General features: G+C 40.9%; 2 protein-coding genes and 1 long non-coding RNA gene across 3 annotated transcripts in view; 2 read left to right on the plus strand and 1 right to left on the minus strand.

The window, feature by feature from the left end:
• atr (ATR serine/threonine kinase) overlaps positions 1 to 12,649 on the minus strand; it is a 50,187-nt gene extending 37,538 nt beyond the window's left edge. Inside the window, exons 1-13 of the mRNA XM_042702988.1 lie at positions 11,978 to 12,649; positions 11,709 to 11,800; positions 11,438 to 11,581; positions 10,445 to 11,337; positions 9,181 to 9,362; positions 8,277 to 8,459; positions 6,049 to 6,269; positions 5,776 to 5,928; positions 5,381 to 5,579; positions 4,602 to 4,852; positions 4,239 to 4,426; positions 3,870 to 3,970; positions 2,297 to 2,468 (exon numbers count right to left, since the gene is read on the minus strand). Coding sequence (XP_042558922.1) covers positions 2,297 to 2,468; positions 3,870 to 3,970; positions 4,239 to 4,426; positions 4,602 to 4,852; positions 5,381 to 5,579; positions 5,776 to 5,928; positions 6,049 to 6,269; positions 8,277 to 8,459; positions 9,181 to 9,362; positions 10,445 to 11,337; positions 11,438 to 11,581; positions 11,709 to 11,800; positions 11,978 to 12,033 — 2,835 coding nt within the window. The 5' untranslated portion in view covers positions 12,034 to 12,649. The remainder of the gene's footprint in view (positions 1 to 2,296; positions 2,469 to 3,869; positions 3,971 to 4,238; positions 4,427 to 4,601; positions 4,853 to 5,380; positions 5,580 to 5,775; positions 5,929 to 6,048; positions 6,270 to 8,276; positions 8,460 to 9,180; positions 9,363 to 10,444; positions 11,338 to 11,437; positions 11,582 to 11,708; positions 11,801 to 11,977) is intronic.
• LOC116218469 lies at positions 12,244 to 17,437 on the plus strand. Its single transcript, XM_042703085.1, has 7 exons — positions 12,244 to 12,402; positions 12,616 to 12,676; positions 14,056 to 14,128; positions 14,321 to 14,381; positions 14,467 to 14,503; positions 14,653 to 14,786; positions 15,064 to 17,437. The coding sequence occupies exons 1-7, from the start codon at positions 12,284 to 12,286 to the stop codon at positions 17,435 to 17,437; spliced, it is 2,859 nt and encodes a 952-aa protein (XP_042559019.1). The 5' UTR covers positions 12,244 to 12,283.
• Positions 17,438 to 17,796: 359 nt separating this feature from the next.
• On the plus strand, positions 17,797 to 18,590 carry LOC122128646. The gene is made up of 2 exons (XR_006151537.1): positions 17,797 to 18,048; positions 18,184 to 18,590. It is a non-coding gene; the product is annotated as an uncharacterized LOC122128646 (long non-coding RNA).
• Positions 18,591 to 19,067: the final 477 nt, after the last annotated feature.

The raw sequence follows: 19,067 nt of genomic DNA on the forward strand, positions 1-19,067 counted from the left end.
ATCAGCACACATTACCATTTTAGGCAGTGGGTACTCAAAACAACACTACACACTTACTTGGATTTATTGGGTCAAAGTTACATTTCTCTGAAGCAAACAATGAAGCAATGTTTTGACAAAAGCTGTGACTGTTTTCTGACTGTTTGAATGATGTTCACTAACAGGCTCAATGTTGTTGCAGTGGTCCATCGTATTAGCTCATAGTTTTGGAAGCATGCCTCCTCAGAGACTTGTCCTGTCTGACCAAAATGTATTTTCAAACAATACGTCAAAAAGGGGGGCCAAGTGTTCACATCATCTGCAAGAAAAGGAGAGGAGGAAAGGACAAATCATTTGAGTATTTATCTGATTCAGAGTTTATTAGTGGGTCATATTTGTATGATGCTGAAGCAAAGTAAAGCTGTCATGTCAAATTACTATGTTATTTATTCTTCAGAGTTTCTTTATTTCTAACCTAGACCAGACAGTGTGTTACAACCGACTTGTGAGGTCGTGACATAGAAAGGAGGCAGACAAGGAGGTCAATTGATAACCAAAATGTGTTTATTTGCTCAAAAAGGTAGGTCCAACAAAAGTCTAGGATGCGTGGATGCGTGAAGAGTATGTTGGTGAGTAGGAGTGTTTGCAAAAAGTAAATGAGAGAGAAGCGGAAGCTGAAAAAGGCCGATCACAAGACGTTGCAGTGCTCTTATACCCCACCTGGCGCCAGGTGTGGGTAATCACTGGTAATTAGTGTCTCGCTGCAGGCCCACAACCTGCTGCCTCCGTGTGGCCAGTACAGGGACTGCAGGCGGGGTGCGCAGGGGCAACACAGTGTCTGTGAATTTGTATCCAGTTTAGTTACCTGTGGTATTTCCCTGCAACACAGGCTTCTCTCTCTCGAGGGGCATGCGTGCAGCTTTCAAAGAACACCTGGAGAAGAAAAAAAAGTTATTGACAGCCATTCATGTAATGTTATTAATTAATGGTAGGCCAAGCAGTCCTAGTCAGATATACAGCAGGGGAGTAGTAATCAACATTGCTAAGTCTGTGATACTGACATTGACAAGACGCTTCCACATTGTCTGGACTTTTGGTAACCTGAACAAATATCTAATCAATAGCCAACTGAAGTCACAGAATTTAATAGCAGCACTCTCAATTCATTACAAACAACACATTTAGGAGCTGTCCTTGCTGTCCAGAGTCCAAACTAGCATCATCAAATCATTGTTGACAGAGCTGCAAAATAATTACAATATTCTTGTTCCAATGCTAAAACCAAAGTTATGACTATGCTAATAGTAATTGTTGTGGCTGAAGGCTGAAGCGAGGGTATTAAAGCTAACTTATGTGGGATAGATAGTTACTGGAAACACTATATGACAAAACTTACCCCTCAGAAGCGTTCATTTCCCATCTCCGAGCAACTGGCTGTTCCTCAACATCTGTTTCCTCCTCGGATGAACGCTCAAACATACACGGTTAGATGCCCAAACGCTCCATGGTTCAACTCACAGTTTGGAGCGATTTCTTTCATCATGTTACTGTCTGTGTGAGCGATCACGGTGCCTCACTGTACATGATTAATGAGCCTCTCAAATAAGGGACAACAGCTTGTTTAATTCTAAGGCCAAATCACAGGGTTGTAAATAGACGTGGACATGTTTTGCCCCGACCAGTAATGTTAAGTCACACACCCTCAATGTAGATACCAGAGAAAGATTTAAAATACTGAATAAATGCATTCTATGGCACCTTCAACAAGGTTATAATTGTTATAACAAGGTTTTTATTTTTATTTTGACAATATGTTTGCATTCAATTTTTATTTCCATAAATTAGTTTCACCAGTGATTTCTTTAGTTTCAGTTCAGTTCAGTTCTTCAAGCCTAAGATACAGTTTCTGATTCGATTTCACGAAAGGTTGTTGATATTTGTTCTCAACAGCCAATGCAATTGTACCCTGTGGTGATTGGCTGGGATTGTTTATGACTGTGCTAGCCCTATTGTTTGTTTCCCATTTACAGAGAGAGGACTGTGTACGAACACTAGAGTTTTTTTTGAGTGCAAACACTGAACGCACAGCTAGAGGACTGTGAAGAGCAATTCGCTGATTGTGAAAAAAAAATTCATGGGGTAAGAATCGCAGATTGCACCTGCAATAGACCTATACATAAAGTATCTTTTTGTAATCCAGAAAATGGTACCAACTTTCAAGAGGGTTAAATATTTCCGCACAGCTGTAGGTTTGCAATGTCAAGTGATAACATGTCAAGTGATAACATGTCAGTGGAGCTGCCGGCGTCACACTCACTTGGCAGACGGGTTTCCGATACTGGTTGAAAAACGACTGCAGTTTTAAGCCCCTCGATGTGGCCAGGGCCTGGATCTCAGTGTAGGCCACCATGGACACCTGTGTGGTCTTGGACAGCAGGAAGTGCAAGAGGTGCAGCAGAGCAAAGGACACCAGGCTCCCCTTAGCAGCTCTGCCCAGTGGGGAAGAGATCAGGCCATGGTTAATACTAACGCTTCATACCGTCCGATTCATTTAGGGCTGGGGTTAATACTAACGCTTCATACCGTCCGATTCATTTAGGGCTGGGGTTAATACTAATGCTTCATACCGTCCGATTCATTTAGGGCTGGGGTTAATACTAATGCTTCATACAGTCAGATTCATTTAGGGCTGGGGTTAATACTAATGCTTCATACCGTCCGATTCATTTAGGGCTGGGGTTAATACTAATGCTTCATACCGTCCGATTCATTTAGGGCTGGGGTTAATACTAATGCTTCATACAGTCAGATTCATTTAGGGCTGGGGTTAATACTAATGCTTCATACAGTCCGATTCATTTAGGGCTGGGGTTAATACTAATGCTTCATACAGTCCGATTCATTTAGGGTTAGGGTTAATACTAATGCTTCATACCGTCAGATTCATTTAGGGTTAATACTAATGCTTCATACAGTCAGATTCATTTAGGGCTGGGGTTAATACTAATGCTTCATACAGTCCGATTCATTTAGGGCTGGGGTTAATACTAATGCTTCATACAGTCAGATTCATTCCAATTAGGGTTAATAGTAATGCTTCATACAGTCAGATTCATTTAGGGCTGGGGTTAATACTAATGCTTCATACAGTCCGATTCATTTAGGGCTGGGGTTAATACTAATGCTTCATACAGTCCGATTCATTTAGGGCTGGGGTTAATACTAATGCTTCATAGTCAGATTCATTCCAATTAGGGTTAATAGTAATGCTTCATACAGTCCGATTCATTTAGGGCTGGGGTTAATACTAATGCTTCATACAGTCCGATTCATTTAGGGCTGGGGTTAATACTAATGCTTCATACAGTCCGATTCATTTAGGGCTGGGGTTAATACTAATGCTTCATACAGTCCGATTCATTTAGGGCTGGGGTTAATACTAATGCTTCATACAGTCCGATTCATTTAGGGCTGGGGTTAATACTAATGCTTCATACAGTCCGATTCATTTAGGGCTGGGGTTAATACTAATGCTTCATACAGTCCGATTCATTTAGGGCTGGGGTTAATACTAATGCTTCATACAGTCCGATTCATTTAGGGCTGGGGTTAATACTAATGCTTCATACAGTCTGATTCATTTAGGGCTGGGGTTAATACTAATGCTTCATACAGTCCGATTCATTTAGGGCTGGGGTTAATACTAATGCTTCATACAGTCCGATTCATTTAGGGCTGGGGTTAATACTAATGCTTCATACAGTCTGATTCATTTAGGGCTGGGGTTAATACTAATGCTTCATACAGTCAGATTCATTTGGTAAAAAAAAGAAAAAGATTCTGTGAGGGATATTCAGGTAAAGATCATGACTGATTTCTGAAGACAGTACCTCCCAATTTCTCCGGTGGCAAAGATAAGCGTGGCTTTCAGGTCATCGTCTCTTCCCATCTTGGCCTTGTTGTAGGCCTCTTTCAACCGGCTAGCAAGAAGCTGGAAGAGAGAATGGACATCGATGACACCATGGTACCATTACATCATCAATCTTTCCAATCTCAATTCAATTCAATTCAATTCAATTCAACTTTATTTCGAAATGTATACAGATACTAGGAATTTGTTTTGGTATTCTCCATGCAGGCTATAGTATCACAAATAGAACAACAAGACAACACAGAACAACAATCTGGTTGATGAGTGCAGTAAACAATAATAATAATAATATAAATAATAATATTAATAATAATAATAATAAACGTACATCTTTCAGGAAGTCATCCCCGCTCCACGACTCCAGCATGTTCTTGAGAGTCTTACTGAAGAGCATCCGTACCTCACAGTCCGGGTCCTCTATGAGGTCAACTAAAGCAGTTACCAGGGCTTTGGTGTCGGGGTCACCGCTGCTCAGGTCCAAGTGCGCACACAGGTGGGGAATATTCTGGATGAAAGCTGTCAGGGAAGAGGGAAGAGAAGCAGAAATCCCTTTAAACATATTGAGTAAACAACAACAACTGCACTATATATAAGCACTTTGAGCTGCATTCTTTTGCATGAAAGGTGCTATATAAATAAAGTTTATTATTATTATTATTATTATATGTTTTAGTAGCAAAGAAACTCTCACCTCGTTTGACTGCACTATCCTCCTGAGGCTTGAGCAGTGTAAGGAAGGGTTTGAGGATGGAAGCACCGATAGTGGTACTTCTATCAGAATGAGTGTCTCCCAATGTAAAGTTGGAGCATAGATATTCGGATGAAATGATGGATTTCTCCAGAAGCTGGACTCTAGAGTTCTCAGCCAAACAGCAGACCAGATGTCCTGAGATACCAGCCAACCGGACTTTCACAAAGGGTGAACTGTCCTCTAACCTGCTTCTGTAAACACACAACATATATTATTTGTGGTGAATGTTTTGCATATCAAAACATTTCAAATCCCTGGCCTATGGGAAGCAAAATGGGTCAGCACTTGCATGTAAATACAGGACATCTAGATAGAGTGAACCATCTCAAATTGTGCATGCTGCATTTTCATAAACATATCCATATAAACACCAAATAAACACGTGGAAACTTTAAGCAATATTTTTAAGGTATGTGCTTAACTAGTTTTAAAGGTCGTATGCCCATTTTACCACAAGTTCATATGGTTTCTTGGGGTCTTAATGACATGTCTGTAACAACCTTTGGTCAAGGATCATTTAAAACAGAACCCTTTTATACCCTGCCTAAAACAGGATCATTTAAAACAGAACCCTTTTATACCCTGCTGCCTAAAACAGCCCTGCTCAGAACAACCCGTTTTGAGCGCCTACTGCTAAGGAGCCTAAATTGAGTTTGAGACCCCTGATTTAAACAGACCTTGTGTTTCCTGTCACCAAATAAGTTGAAAGGTTCACTTACAGCAAGACCTCATGGATGAGGCAGTAGGACTTGACCCCAAGGTTGTGCAACAGGATGGGGAAACCCCTCACGGTCTCCGCCCGCACCTGCTCATTCATACTGTGCAGGGCCCACCGATACACAGCCGAACGCCAGTCTGGAAACACCTTCTTAGGAAGCAGTGCCATCAGGAACACACAGTGAGCCTGCATTTGAGGCGCTGCAGTAGAATAAGAAAAACAAAAGAAACACAATCTGAAAAAACTGACAAAAAATGCAGTTTGATTTACACACACAGTTAATAATAAGTGAAAACAACTAGACTTGATCAAATGAAATGTTTTGGCATCATATGATACATAGGATGGACAAAAAGTGGACGACTACAGTAAAAAAACAGCAGTGAAGCAGCTTACAGAAACACGGAGCCAATTTGTGGGAGAGTGCAGTGGTGTGTGCTGGGAAGTCAGCTGTCTGGTAGACTGAGAGAGTATAGTGCTCCTGCACCCAAGGGATGGACAGCAAGGCACAGAAACAACCACCGAGACTGGGGTCCGGCCTCCTGTTGACTTGACACACCACAAACAAGAAAGTGAAAATTCATGATGTCAGAGTGTGACCAGAAGTTAGTAAATGGAATAAACGATCAGAAACCCTCAGTGTTCCATACAATGAGAGGAACTCCTTACTGGTAATGAAGAGTATGGCATCCAAGACCCTGATAATACATTCCATCCATGACTTCAGGTCCTCTCCCACGGCTCCTTTGACCAGCAGCTTGTAGCAGGTCTCCAGCACCTGGACCAGAGTCGTGTCCTGCAACCACAGCAGCTTGTTGCCGTCGTTGCTGAGAGTGTTACTGTGCTCTTCAGTTACTGGTTCTCCCTCAGGGTCACACACTCCAGCTCCCCTACAAGGATTTAAGACAAGAACTGACACTTCAAATCTGGTGTACTGGATCATACGTTTCTGATTTAATCTAAAAACACATTAAAAAAAACACAGCTATTAGCCTAATGGGAAGTCCAGGATTTTTCAACCTTTTTCAAGATCATTTTTAGATCTTTTTGGGTACAAACGTTTACTAAAAAGTTTTGGTAAACTTCAGTTAGAACACTAAAACCGGCAACCTCAAAATGGTTCCACAATGGGATCCTATGGAGCAAGCAGGCACGTCACAGAACACTGCTTGTTTTGTCAGGCTCATAGCGGTCATTATAAGGGTCTGACACGATGGGAATGATCCCTAGAGAGACACACCTGTGTCTGTTTACCCCAATAACTAAAGAAACTGCAGTTGTACGGTCAGTGTTTAACCTGTATCTTCTCTCGGTCTCTATCAAGTCGGCTCTGTGGAAGGAGACTTTATTCCAAAACCAAATAGTACGATTAGCGCCGGCATCCATATTGCCAGTGATAGCCACTGCCACGACTCGCCCATGGTTCATATATACTCATTAGAACAACAAGAAATGGGCCTACTTCTGATTGTTCTACGCAATAAGTGATGGGAGAGCAGGCATAAACGGATTTGAGTTTCATCTCGTCGTTTGGACAATAACCATATTCTTTTAAACAGCATACTATTTTCATCTTGCTGTGTTGTCCTTCTTGATTAGTTGAGACTTCATTCAAAGCCAGCCATAGCCATACATATATGAATACCGTAATTTCCGGACTATTGAGCGCACCTGAATATAAGCCTCACCCACTGAATTTTTTAAAAATAATTATTTTTAACATAAATAAGCCACACATGTCTATAAGCCACAGGTGCCTACCGGTACATTGAAACAAATTAACTTTACACAGGCTAAAATGAATATCAAAAGTAATACAATAGTGATGCATATTATTAGTTTTGCCAGTTACGATAAGTGCACTGTTGCTTTAAGAGAGCACAGTTGCAAGAGTCAATCAGAAGCTAGAACGTTAGATTGAAGACAGCGAGATAGAAGAAAGACGCCAGTTTGAAACCAGTGAGCTAAAGAACTTGAAAAGACTGGATTTGTATTGTTGTAAACTTTTTTTGTTTTGAGTTGTGTTCTGTCTACGCCGGTAGACTGTGGTTATTGTGACATTAGTTAAATTATTGAGAGATACTGAGAAATCGCGTGGAGCTAAGCATCCATGCGGCTGCATCCATGCTAGCATCCTAGCTCCACAAAGCCACCGTAAACACAAAGACACTGTATACAGTCACAGGTATCATAATCCATAAATTAGCCGCGTCATTGTTTAAGCCGCGAGGTTCAAAGCGTGGGAAAAAAGTAGTGGCTTATAGTCCGGAAATTACGGTACATTGGTCACCCAGTGCATTGGATTGGCCACACACGGCAAACTATTGCCCCACCTGAAGGTGCCTTCAGCATGGGGGGCAAATGCTGTGATATGCCCCAGAGCACCCCTCAAGAGATGCCTCAAGCTGGAACATTTCAACAGGCTGCTGTTCCTGGCGGAGACTTGAGGGCTTATTGCTACTGTGATTTCATTTTAGTTTTCCCTTGATGTTATTTTAGTCAAACACAGGAAAAGACAATTGAAGGACTTGTGGTAGTTATTAGAGGCTTAAATCAAGATGTTGTTTTATTGTAACTTAATTAGGAGAAACTCTTCCAATACCTTTACATGTTTATGAATTAAAAAAGTAGTTTTCATTCCGTAATGTTTCTTGATCTTCTAACTCTTTGAAATGTTTCTCATTTAAATAATACTTTTGAAATGCTTATTTTTTTAGTGCTGTTGCCACTGTAACAATTTAATAGTAAGCCATTAAGGATTTGAACTAGAAATGATAAATATTGTGATATAATGCCAGTACTATACATACAGTTGAAAGTAACATGATAAAAACGTTTGTGCATATCACAGAAAGTGCCACTCTAGACACGGCCATAAGAGGTCATTCCTAGCGTACCTGTCCGTGTCTGAGAGGGGGATCTTGGAGCAGAATCCAGCCAGACGGAGAATAACAGCTATCCCCTCAAGAAGGAATAGGGTGTGTTTCGAATGGGTGCAGTTCTTCAGCTCAGTTATCAGTCCCTCCAGCCTCTGCTCCAAAGCCGCCCACACTGGGCTTCTTGTCTTCATCTCAACCAGACTAACAGGAGGGAAATGATGTCATTCGGAGAAATACTTTACCATGCAATAGTCCTCACAATCAACTACACCAGTCATCAATAATGAATCAGCCACAACTTGATGCTGACATACAAATAAGAGAGATGAAGATCATTCAGATTAATAATCTTAATGTCACGGCTATCGCTAGTGGATTAATACAAACGTAACATGACCATCAGATAAAACTAATATCTACATTATAATTTCAGTCCAAAAATGACCACCAAAATTGGTAAATGAATGAGAGTGGATGCTAATATACAATCATGAATTACACTGGTTGTGATTTGAGAGTGGATGCTAATATACAATCATGAATTACACTGGTTGGGATTTGAGAGTGGATGCTAATATACAATCATGAATTACACTGGTTGTGATTTGAGAGTGGATGCTAATATACAATCATGAATTACACTGGTTGGGATTTGAGAGTGGATGCTAATATACAATCATGAATTACACTGGTTGGGATTTGAGAGTGGATGCTAATATACAATCATTAATTACACTGGTTGTGATTTGAGAGTGGATGCTAATATACAATCATTAATTACACTGGTTGTGATTTGAGAGTGGATGCTAATATACAATCATGAATTACACTGGTTGGGATTTGAGAGTGGATGCTAATATACAATCATGAATTACACTGGTTGTGATTTGAGAGTGGATGCTAATATACAATCATGAATTACACTGGTTGGGATTTGGCCACACAGCCTGAGGGAGGTGGCAGAAAACATCGCTGTCTTTTAGCGGCTAGTTCACTGATGTCAGCACTGGGTTCAGCACAGTCAGACAACAAGGCTCCATCGGTTATCTGTAAAATGGTTCTTCTTTCTGTCTTCAGAGCAGCCCATAGACAGACCTCCACAATCTGAAAGAAGAATAACAGCACTAGCATTTAGGTTATTATTCGAACCTAAAAGTAGCCCTTTAAGACTGCAATATCATCTTTATTCCACGAGAGGTGTAAAACACGCGAGGTCTCATGCCAGTTACCCTAGCTATGAACTATTCTAGCTATATCTAGCTTAGGAAACCATCTTAACCATTTGTATTTGGTAATAGGAACTAATACAAAGTGAATAAGAACTTGTTTTAATATTAAGCTGCACAGGCACCCAGAAGGTTTCCACTCATTGTAGCTTTTTTACCATCCTAGCTATCTTTAGCTTATGGAACAATCTTAACAGTTGGCAGCTGCTAGCGTGTGATAATATTTTAATATTTACTCATTTTAATGTGTGAGAATATGAACTTGTGCTAATATGAAGCTGCACAGGCACATTGAAGGTTTCTACCTTATCCTATTATAATTGAATAAGCTAAATTGAGGAGGCTGTAACATCAGCTAAGACAACCAGCCATTATTTCATGCAAATGGAACTTTGCCTTTTGAAACCGTTTATGGTTATTTAAAAGTTTCCTTAGCTAACTGGCTGATCACAACCACTTGCGGTAATGTTAAATGGCTTCACATAGATCTTAAACAATCCTGAGAAGTAATGGGACATCAATGGAGCAAGAGCTTACTGTTATATCAATGTAGTGAATCAAGGGTGAGAAGTCCCCCCTCCCCCTCCCCCTTGCCCTTGCCCTTCTTGAACACGTTAATTCAACGGTTGCGATTCCAACTGAAAGCATTTCAGAAGATTATCATTTATGGTACTAGGTCGTCAGGGGATCGATTACCAATCCCACTGAAACATTTACTGTCCATTCCCACACGACACCAAATAAACGCCCAATAAATGGTTTTCACTGTGAGTGGGAATGAGGTGTGTGAGAGTGTGTGTGTGTGTGTGTGTGTGTGTGTGTGTGTGTGTGTGTGTGTGGGCATGCAGGAAGAGGGTGTAGTATTTCTGCTTGATACACCCATTCCTACTTCATACAACTTTTAAATGTCTAGTACCGCTCACCTACATGATGACATATTGGCATTATCCAAAAGCTCACCTTCTGCTGTGTCTGGGTGCCGATGGTTCTGGTCAGTGTCTCACAGATGCCCGTGACTCTCTCCCTGCGGATTGGCTCTGCTGATTCATACCCCTCAGGCACACAGGTCAGCATGAAGTTGAAGATGTGACCAAGAACGGTCGTTACCTCCGCTGCCATAAGGTGTTCTAGCTCCCCACTCACAGCGAGTCTGTGAAGCCTTCCCATTAACATATTCAGGTGGACCCGCTCAAACCTGAGGTGCGCACCTCTCTCTAAGGGAAAGATTCTCTGGGACAGTCTCTCAAATTCCTTCTGAAAAAGCTTCAGGCCGGGCTGGTCAAACGCCACAAGACCGTCCAGGACACGGAGAAAGGCAGAGAAGAAATCCTGAGAGTGTCCTTCCGGGAACTCTCCCAAGGTCACCACATCGGTCAGCAGCGTCAAAGCGACGGCCTTCACCTTAGGGCTCCCGCAGCCAAAGGCGGTACAAGCAGCTTCCCAGAGCACTCCCACTTCCTTAGGGAAGTAAATCCCCTGTAAGATGTCGGTCAGAATTCTCATGGCTGCAACTTCTAACACCTCCAGAGCAGCTGATGATGACAGCAGGAGAGAGGTGGGGGTGAGGTAGGCGCTGGCAGGCAAGGATATGACCATGAAATGATTCATCACAACAGGCCACTTTATTGAGTCCTTGCTCACTTGATTGTAGGTCGCGAGTTTTCTGGAAACAGATGACAGTTCCTGGAACAGGCCGATGAGGCCCGTGGCTAACACACCAAAAATCACTGGGCCCTTAGCTCTGAGCATGTGCAGCAAAGAGCAGATGACGGAGTTGATCTTTTCATGCAGAGGCTGGCATCCTGGGGCAGCAATGATTTGCAGAAGGCAGCCAATGATCCACTTGCTGAAATCTGTGAGGTAAGCCAAAAATAGCAAAAAGCTATACAAATCAGACAAGATAAAAAACCAATATATCTATAACAACTATGATTAGTGATGTGAGACAGTTACCTATGCACCCCTTTTCAATGTCACCATATTCTTTGGATGGCCTCATGAACATTATTGGTGACGACTTTATTAAGTGCTGGACAAAGTCTAGGAGCATCACGCAAGCTGGCTGTGAGCTGGTGGTCTTGCACAATTCCAGAGCAACTGTAGCACAGTAAAACATAAAATTGATACTGTAGTTATTACAAGGCATGTACATCACAGCCGCGAATCCTAAGAGAGCAATTTGTGTAATTAAATATCGTAATGTTTGGGAACTTCAATAACCCACCAACATCAACGTCCCTTAGTATCCTCTCAATAAACTGGCAAAGTATTTTACGTGGTTTCTGCACGATTTGATCGTACTCCGTGGAGCTGGCACTGCAAACAACAAATATTAAAATGTTACTCGAGAGTATCTTGTTAGTGTTACCCAGCTGCCAATTTATATTGGTTAGCTGACTAGCTAGCTTATAAAATGCTGCTAATGTTACCAAAGAGAGACTGAACTACACTAGCATGAAACATGAGGACCAGCTGCTAACTCCCTCGTCTTACCTTGTTAATTCCTGCAAGGCAGGAATCATGGCAGACATTTCTAAACCTTCATCCATTTTTCCGAGATATTCATTCAATTTATTGACACATGTGTGTACAACGAGCACATAAAAGGGTGACGGTCTCCGCTACCAAGCTATCAAGTGTACATGTTTCCCGTTCAAAAAGTTTCACTCATTTTTCTACGGCAACTACTTAGGGTCAAACCCGCGTTTCGGGTAAACGCGCATCTGCTGAACCAAATAGATAGGCAGGAAACCTGCCCAGATCGCAATCAGCGTTAATTTAGAGAAGTGACCGTCACTTATGTTTGACATTGATAGTACTCATTCTTATAGCAAGGTTCGTCTTGTTGGAAAGTATTATCTGATACTGATCGGCGGACCATACGTTACCCCTCAACCCACTTATTTACCGAATCTCAAGTAATTTAGGTCTATTATATTATTATTAAATTTGAAATCATGAAATGCCTCATGGGCGGATCAGGGCATTGTGACGCACATGAGACTTTATTGTTAGATCATTAGCCACAGTGATGCCACGGTTATGTTTCAAGTATTCTCACACAGAACTTAAAATTGACTGAGCAACACAATATTACAGTTCATCAGTGCTATCGGCTTCGTATTTTAAAGGTTTGCTTTCATATTTGCGGACTCTCGTCTTCCCGATCTCACAATGACGGAAGGAAACGAGGTAGGCCTCAGTAATAGTTTGATTTCAAAAGCATTAGACCTAAGTCTTTTAGAGATACGTTGACTATTTATGGCTTAAAAATGGTTAAAATGAGACAAAACGTCCCTCTCTGCGTAGGTCCCCTGTTATAGATTATATATATATATATAAAAAAGAGATTGCTAGTTTTGTGTGTGTAATTTAATTTAACTATTTTGTGCCCCATTGAAATGGAGCTTTAGTTTGTGGTGCTAATTAATTAATTAATTAATAAAATAACAGCTTACTCAACAGGACTGTGTCTCCCGAAAGTGCCGTTGACAAAATACCTTGGTTGTTGTGGAGAGAGTGTTCAAAATGATAATTATTAACTATGGTAGTTGTTCAACCACGCTTTCAGAAAACACCCCCCAGGTCTATAGTTGGTCAAGAAAATGTATGTATGAATGAATACAAAAAAGTTAATATGGAATTCAAATGTCTTACTTATAACTGTCATAAGATCATAAATGTCTAATACGCCTAGTTGCCATGACAGCAGAAGTTGCTAATTGTCATGTATGCTGTATAGCAGTTCAGCATACAGGGAAGTTGTCAAAACAGCTTAAATTGTTAGTTGTCATGACAACCAGTTGTCATAGGAACACAATGACAGGGTGTAAAGGTCAATGTTGCCTCGGTGTTCCCCAATTAGTGTTGCCTCCTCTTGAAAATACTACTGCTCAGTCCCCTCAGCATCGTGTAAGGGTGTTGTGAATCCTGTGGAGCTGTTGCTATGGGGGTTGCTAGGGTGTTTGTAGGGTGGTTATGGCAGTTGCTACGGTGTTGCTATGGCAGTTTAGGTGGTTGCTAGGGTGTCATTGGTTGCTTAGCTGTATAGCTGTTCAGGTAAGGTTGCTTGGGTGTCACTGTGGTAATCAGGGTGGTTTCTAGGGTCTTTGTATAGTACTTAAGGTGGTTGCTATGGTCATTGCAAGGGTGACTCTAGAATAGTTGTGGTTACTAGAGTAGTTACCAGGGTGCTGCATTGGTAGTCAAGGTGGTTGCTAAGATGTTGGTATGGTAGTCGAGGGTTTTTGCTATGGTGGTTGCTAAGTTGTCATGATGGCAGTGGTTCCTAGGGTGTTGCTAGGTTAGTTGCTATGGTAATTGAAGTAGTTGCTAGGCTGGTTGCTAGGGCATTGCTAGGGGAGTCATGGTGGTTGCTAGGGTGCTGCGTGTCAGTAAGGAGAGAAAGAAGGATAGAAAGAGAGGGAGTGAAATGTTTGGCTATTTATGTTTATGTTGGAAAAACAGACAAAAAGCAGTACATTGACTGAATAAGAGAGGATATGACATGCATTTTATTCCACGGCTGAGAATTAACTGATGATTACAACTAACTTTGTGTTTTCTCTCAGTCAAAGAAAAAATCTTTTAAGGAATCAAGAGCTGAGTGTAGTTCTACAACGAGGACCAAAAGGTTTGATGCAGGTTAGTCTTTGCCAAATTCAGACATGAAAAGTGTGTCAATAAAAGTAGTCAAAATTAGTTTAAGTACATAAAAGAACATTTAATATCAAACAGTCAATACAAGTTCCTCTGTGCCCAAAGACCCACTGCTAAAATGGTCAAGTTCTACATGCCCTACCATACATCTTAAAAATAATACATGTGCTTTTGCAGATCTGGATCATATGAACCTCTCCCCCATGATACGCCACCTTGTGGAGAACATGACAGAAGAGTAAGAGAAAAAGTTAATAAAAATTCAGTGTTTGCCTGTCGGATAATTAAGTTCCAATGTTCTAAAATTCTTTTCTCTTTTGCAGGCATTGGATAATTGTCCGTGAGGCTCTATGTGTGCCTGTGAGTTTGATTTCGCCACATAAAATCTTCCGCATATTGCTGTTCGATTATATATGGAGGGTTGATTTGAATAAAAATTCTCTAATATTCTTTATTCTTTAATATTCCTCTCTGATGAAATTCTTTATTGTCTGATTTTGTTTACTCAGAGGAGCAAAGAAGAAGTTGGCCATCTTTGTGGTATCATAGTGAAGAAAGTAGTCCAGACTGCTCATTATTACCTGCTCCCAGTCCTCAGTGAAATTCTGGGTGTTCCTGTCTCACACGTATGTGGAATGACAAGGTCAGGCCTAAACACATTTTGGTATGTACAGTAATCACTCGAATGACTTGTTTATGCTTTTATTTTCGTAAAACACAAGATTTGACTGTTTATTACTACTGTACAAAATGCCACCCTCATGTAGCACTTCTTGACTGCAGATCATGTCCAAATAACATCCCTGTTGTGAATTAGCACCGGATTCATCGTCATGTTTTAATTTAAGTGAACTATGTGTAACTAGTTCTGCGTAACTAGTGTTGCCAGTTATACATGTGTTCTATATGCCTTGGAATAGGGTAAGCACCTCAGAGGCCAGGAGACCTGAAGGATCATCTCTACGCCAAGGATCTCAGGGGATAACAAATGAAATGCTCTTGGCAGCAGCCAAGAAAGAAGTCGATGAGATTTTGCAAGAATCTGTCAGAATAGTCAGTGGTTTGGATCCAGTTGTGCCTGCCTTACCAGAGGGGTATTCCTCCATCTCCAAAAAGAATGTGGATTTGACAGCCTCATGCATCATTAAGGACTCTGACTCTGGTCCTACTACAGCACCCATGATGGCTGAGGACGCTAAAGCCTCAAGACTATCACAATCCATCCCCTTGCTCAACCAGTTTACTGGCACTGAATTTCAGCAAAGGGTATCAAAACAAGTGAGTGAGGTTTTGCTCAAAACTCTTGAGAACGAATCCCCAGTTAAGGAATTTGCTGAAGATGACGAGGAGTCAAACTCCAAAGCAGTAAGTCAAACAGACCTCTGTCAGGTTCATGCTATCTTTCCATCTGGTCCCCTGTCAGAGTCTCTTGCAGTTGATCTAGTTGATGATATTATTGAATCCATGAAGGACAAAATGTCAGGCCAAGAGGTTCATTCAACATCATATGATGTTGTTGGATTTGTTATTGAGGGGATGAAAGATCTTTTGGAGAAAACACGAGCCCTAGGAACTGTTGTTCCAATGAAAAGGATCTACAGGACAACATCTCAAAGAATGTTCAATGCTATTCAGAACATGGTGGGGAAATTGTTTTGCAAATCTTTTCACTCTGACAGTAAAAAAGAAATTACAGTGGCTTCTGCCATCAATGTCACTAGCCAAGTAATTGTGTCCATGCAGAGTGAACTTCCCGATCTCAAGACTGCAGAAAATCTAAAGCAGGTAGAGCTGATTGATAAGATCCTTAGTGCTATGTTGAATGAAGTACAAGTGATGGACATTGGAACAGAAACAGACAGGTCACCAAGCCCTGGATTGCCATTGTCACACTCCTCAGTATCATTTCACTCAGAAATAGATGACCAAACCAAACTCCCCGGTACTTCTGTTCCCCCTGAAGTGTTTATCGAACGGATTTCCCCTCTTCTGACGCATACTTTTGTTGACATGGATGCTGCTTCATTGTCTCCTGGATGTGCAAATGAAACCATCAGTAGTGTGTTAGACACCATCTTAGAATGGGAAAAACGTGTACCCATCACTGGAAGACTGGAGAAATTGATCACTGAAACACAAATAGGTCAATATTCCTGTGATATTGCAGATCGAGTACATAAAACACTAAAAGGTTATCATGGTCTCCAGACCATTTCCGTGCCAGTTGGAAAGAGTCTTTCAGATTCTGTTCTGTGCAAATTAACATCTAGAGCTGAGGGAAAGAATAATATTCCATCAGGGTTCGTTTACAGTTATGTAGAGGAGGCTGTGAAGCGACTACTCCTGTCATGTTTGTTCCCCTCAGCATCTTCTGAGAATCAAGAACTTTTACAGAATAATCTAGAGACCTCAAAATCATCACCTGATGTGTTTGGAAGTACAATGAACGTATTCACACAAATGATGACCAACGAAGTCATGGTGGCACTCTCCACAGAGTTAAAGGAAAATTATGCTTGTGACTTGAAGGAATTACTTAAGGAGGATCAGAAACTCTTAAACCAACAGGCACAGGACACTAAAACTAGATCATCCACCACTAACTCAAACAATCTGCCCCCTCGTACTTTTGACGAACATAAGGATTTGATGCAAAATAGTCAGTGTGAAGGAGTCACCATTTCATGTCACCTACGTATGTTAGAGTCCGACAAAAATGACTATGCCTCCTTGGTCTCCATGCTGGTCATTCGACTCCTGAAGAAAGTCAATAGCTTACACCAGGACATTGGCACCAACCAGGATGGACTTCCAGATAATGTGCTTGATATGTCCAGAGACTTGATTCAGAAGATTCTGTCTGAGCTCGATACAACTTTTGACATCACAGATGATGAAAGTTATCCTCAGGATTTGAATTGTCACCAGATTTACAGAAGCGTTTACAAGGAACTTACGAGAAAGTATGGGTCTGAAGATGTGCTCCGTTCTGCCCTTGAATCACACGATCCATCGTTTGAATCATCACTGGTTGAAATGCTAACAAAAGAGCTAACAAAGACCTGTAGCCAAACCAGCATACCAGCTTCTGCACACCTCCCTCCAATTCAAGCTGCAGTTGGACAAGACCAAGGAAAGGAAAAGACCAAGAAAAAAATGTTTCCCGTTTGGCTGAAGATGCCAACAATCAAGTCAAAGGTGGAGTATCATGCATATCATTTAGCTATTGGAGTTTTGTACTGTCATACAGCCATACTGTCTATACACTACAAGATGTACTCTACCCAGTTGTAGGGTATATATTTTATTCACTATGTAACTATGTGTTCTTCAGAAATCAAAGAGAGGATCACAGAGTCTTCTTGTAAGCCAAGCATCTCCTGTTGCAAACGCGAGTAAGTGCATGGTGATATTTGAAGCAACACTTGAACTAGATCTAACTATTTTCATGATTTTACCTGCTATAAATTAACCAGTTTGGATGAGGCGGATATATAAATCATTCCCTATTTTTTCCCAGAGCTCAGTGAGACGCTGGCTGAGGTCACCAAGGCTCCTGTATCTGCTGGCCCACTGGAGATGCCACAGGAGGAAGAGACCGTAGGGTGCTGTTTCTTCAGGATGCCGAGATTCAAGTTCTCCTTTAAGGTGGCGTTTAGTTTCTATACGAGATGTTATTGTAATTTTAGACATTATGTGTACTAATGCTGATCACAGAGGCTACTGAGTGAAGAACAAATTGATGTAACATGATCTGTGAGTATGCAGTTTAGATATTTCTTTATTCATTCAAATTTGAATTTGAAATGATTCATCTCTCTTACTTTATCAGAAAATAAGGAAAGGTGCTAAAATTGGGCATTGTGACAATGATAAGTCCTTTGAAAAGAACATCAATGTCTCAGGTAACTGAAACAACTCAATCAAATCAGATCAAAGTCTGAACACGTAAAAATACATTCATTTACTGTAACATTGAGTATTCACTAAGTAGACGTACTTGGAAAGTGTTGTTTTTTTCATCACCATCTCTTTTTCAGCCTGTGCAACATCTTGTGAGACTCGGCTCAATGAGGCTACTGCTGAACTGACTGCTTCTGAGAGCCAAACTAAACTGAAAGAGACTGCAACTAGGCTGACCAACACATCTACTCCAGAGATGGGACTGTCTCACCTAGCTGTTTAAGTCACCAACACAGCTCAATGATCCTTTGGATCTTTGGATCCTCTAAGAACTCTTCGGTCCTTTCAATTATATTTTTTTGAACCCCAATCTGGCTATTTTAATGAAACTTATTATTGCATGCATATTGGTGTAACTTTGCCATTTGTTCTTCACTATGAGGATGACTACACACAGTGGTGCTTGAAAGTTTGTGAATCTGTTACAGGTTCTTTACATTTTGCCTTTAATTACTGTAATAAATGTAGCTTTTAAGGAAAAAAATAACATTAAATTATCATAGTTTGAAAAGGTATGTGAGCCATAACTGGAATACACAACAATAGCTTCAATCAACCATTTCCACAAGCTATTGATCAGGCCCGCACAGTAGTTGAGAGGAATATTGACTCATTCCTTCACACTGAAATACTTATAGTTCACCCATAATGATAGTTGGCTTTCTTGCATAACCCCCTGTCTCATGTTCTGTCACTACATTACTATTAGATTAAAGTCCAGATTTTAACTTGTGCATTTCAAAACATGAAATATTTTCTACCATAACCACTACTTGGTTTACTGACTGATATATTCCAAATAAATAGTGCCAGTCTGGCATGGACTCATCCCTCTCTAAAACATGAGCATGTGAAGAGAATGGGGACAGAACTGTCACTGCCTTCAAGAGGCTCAGGGTTCAACCAGAGTACAACACATACAAGTGCACAAGAGAAACACACACACTCAAACATACACGCA

Source organism: Clupea harengus, chromosome 22, assembly GCF_900700415.2.
Source record: "Clupea harengus chromosome 22, Ch_v2.0.2, whole genome shotgun sequence".
NCBI lineage: Eukaryota > Metazoa > Chordata > Actinopteri > Clupeiformes > Clupeidae > Clupea > Clupea harengus.

Coding starts and splice junctions, on each gene's coding strand:
- LOC116218469 (XM_042703085.1), top strand. CDS start 12,284: ATGTTTGACATTGATAGTACTCATTCTTATAGCAAGGTTCGTCTTGTT. Junction 12,677..14,055: donor CAATGACGGAAGGAAACGAG/GTAGGCCTCAGT, acceptor GTTTTCTCTCAG/TCAAAGAAAAAATCTTTTAA. Junction 14,787..15,063: donor CACGTATGTGGAATGACAAG/GTCAGGCCTAAA, acceptor GCCTTGGAATAG/GGTAAGCACCTCAGAGGCCA.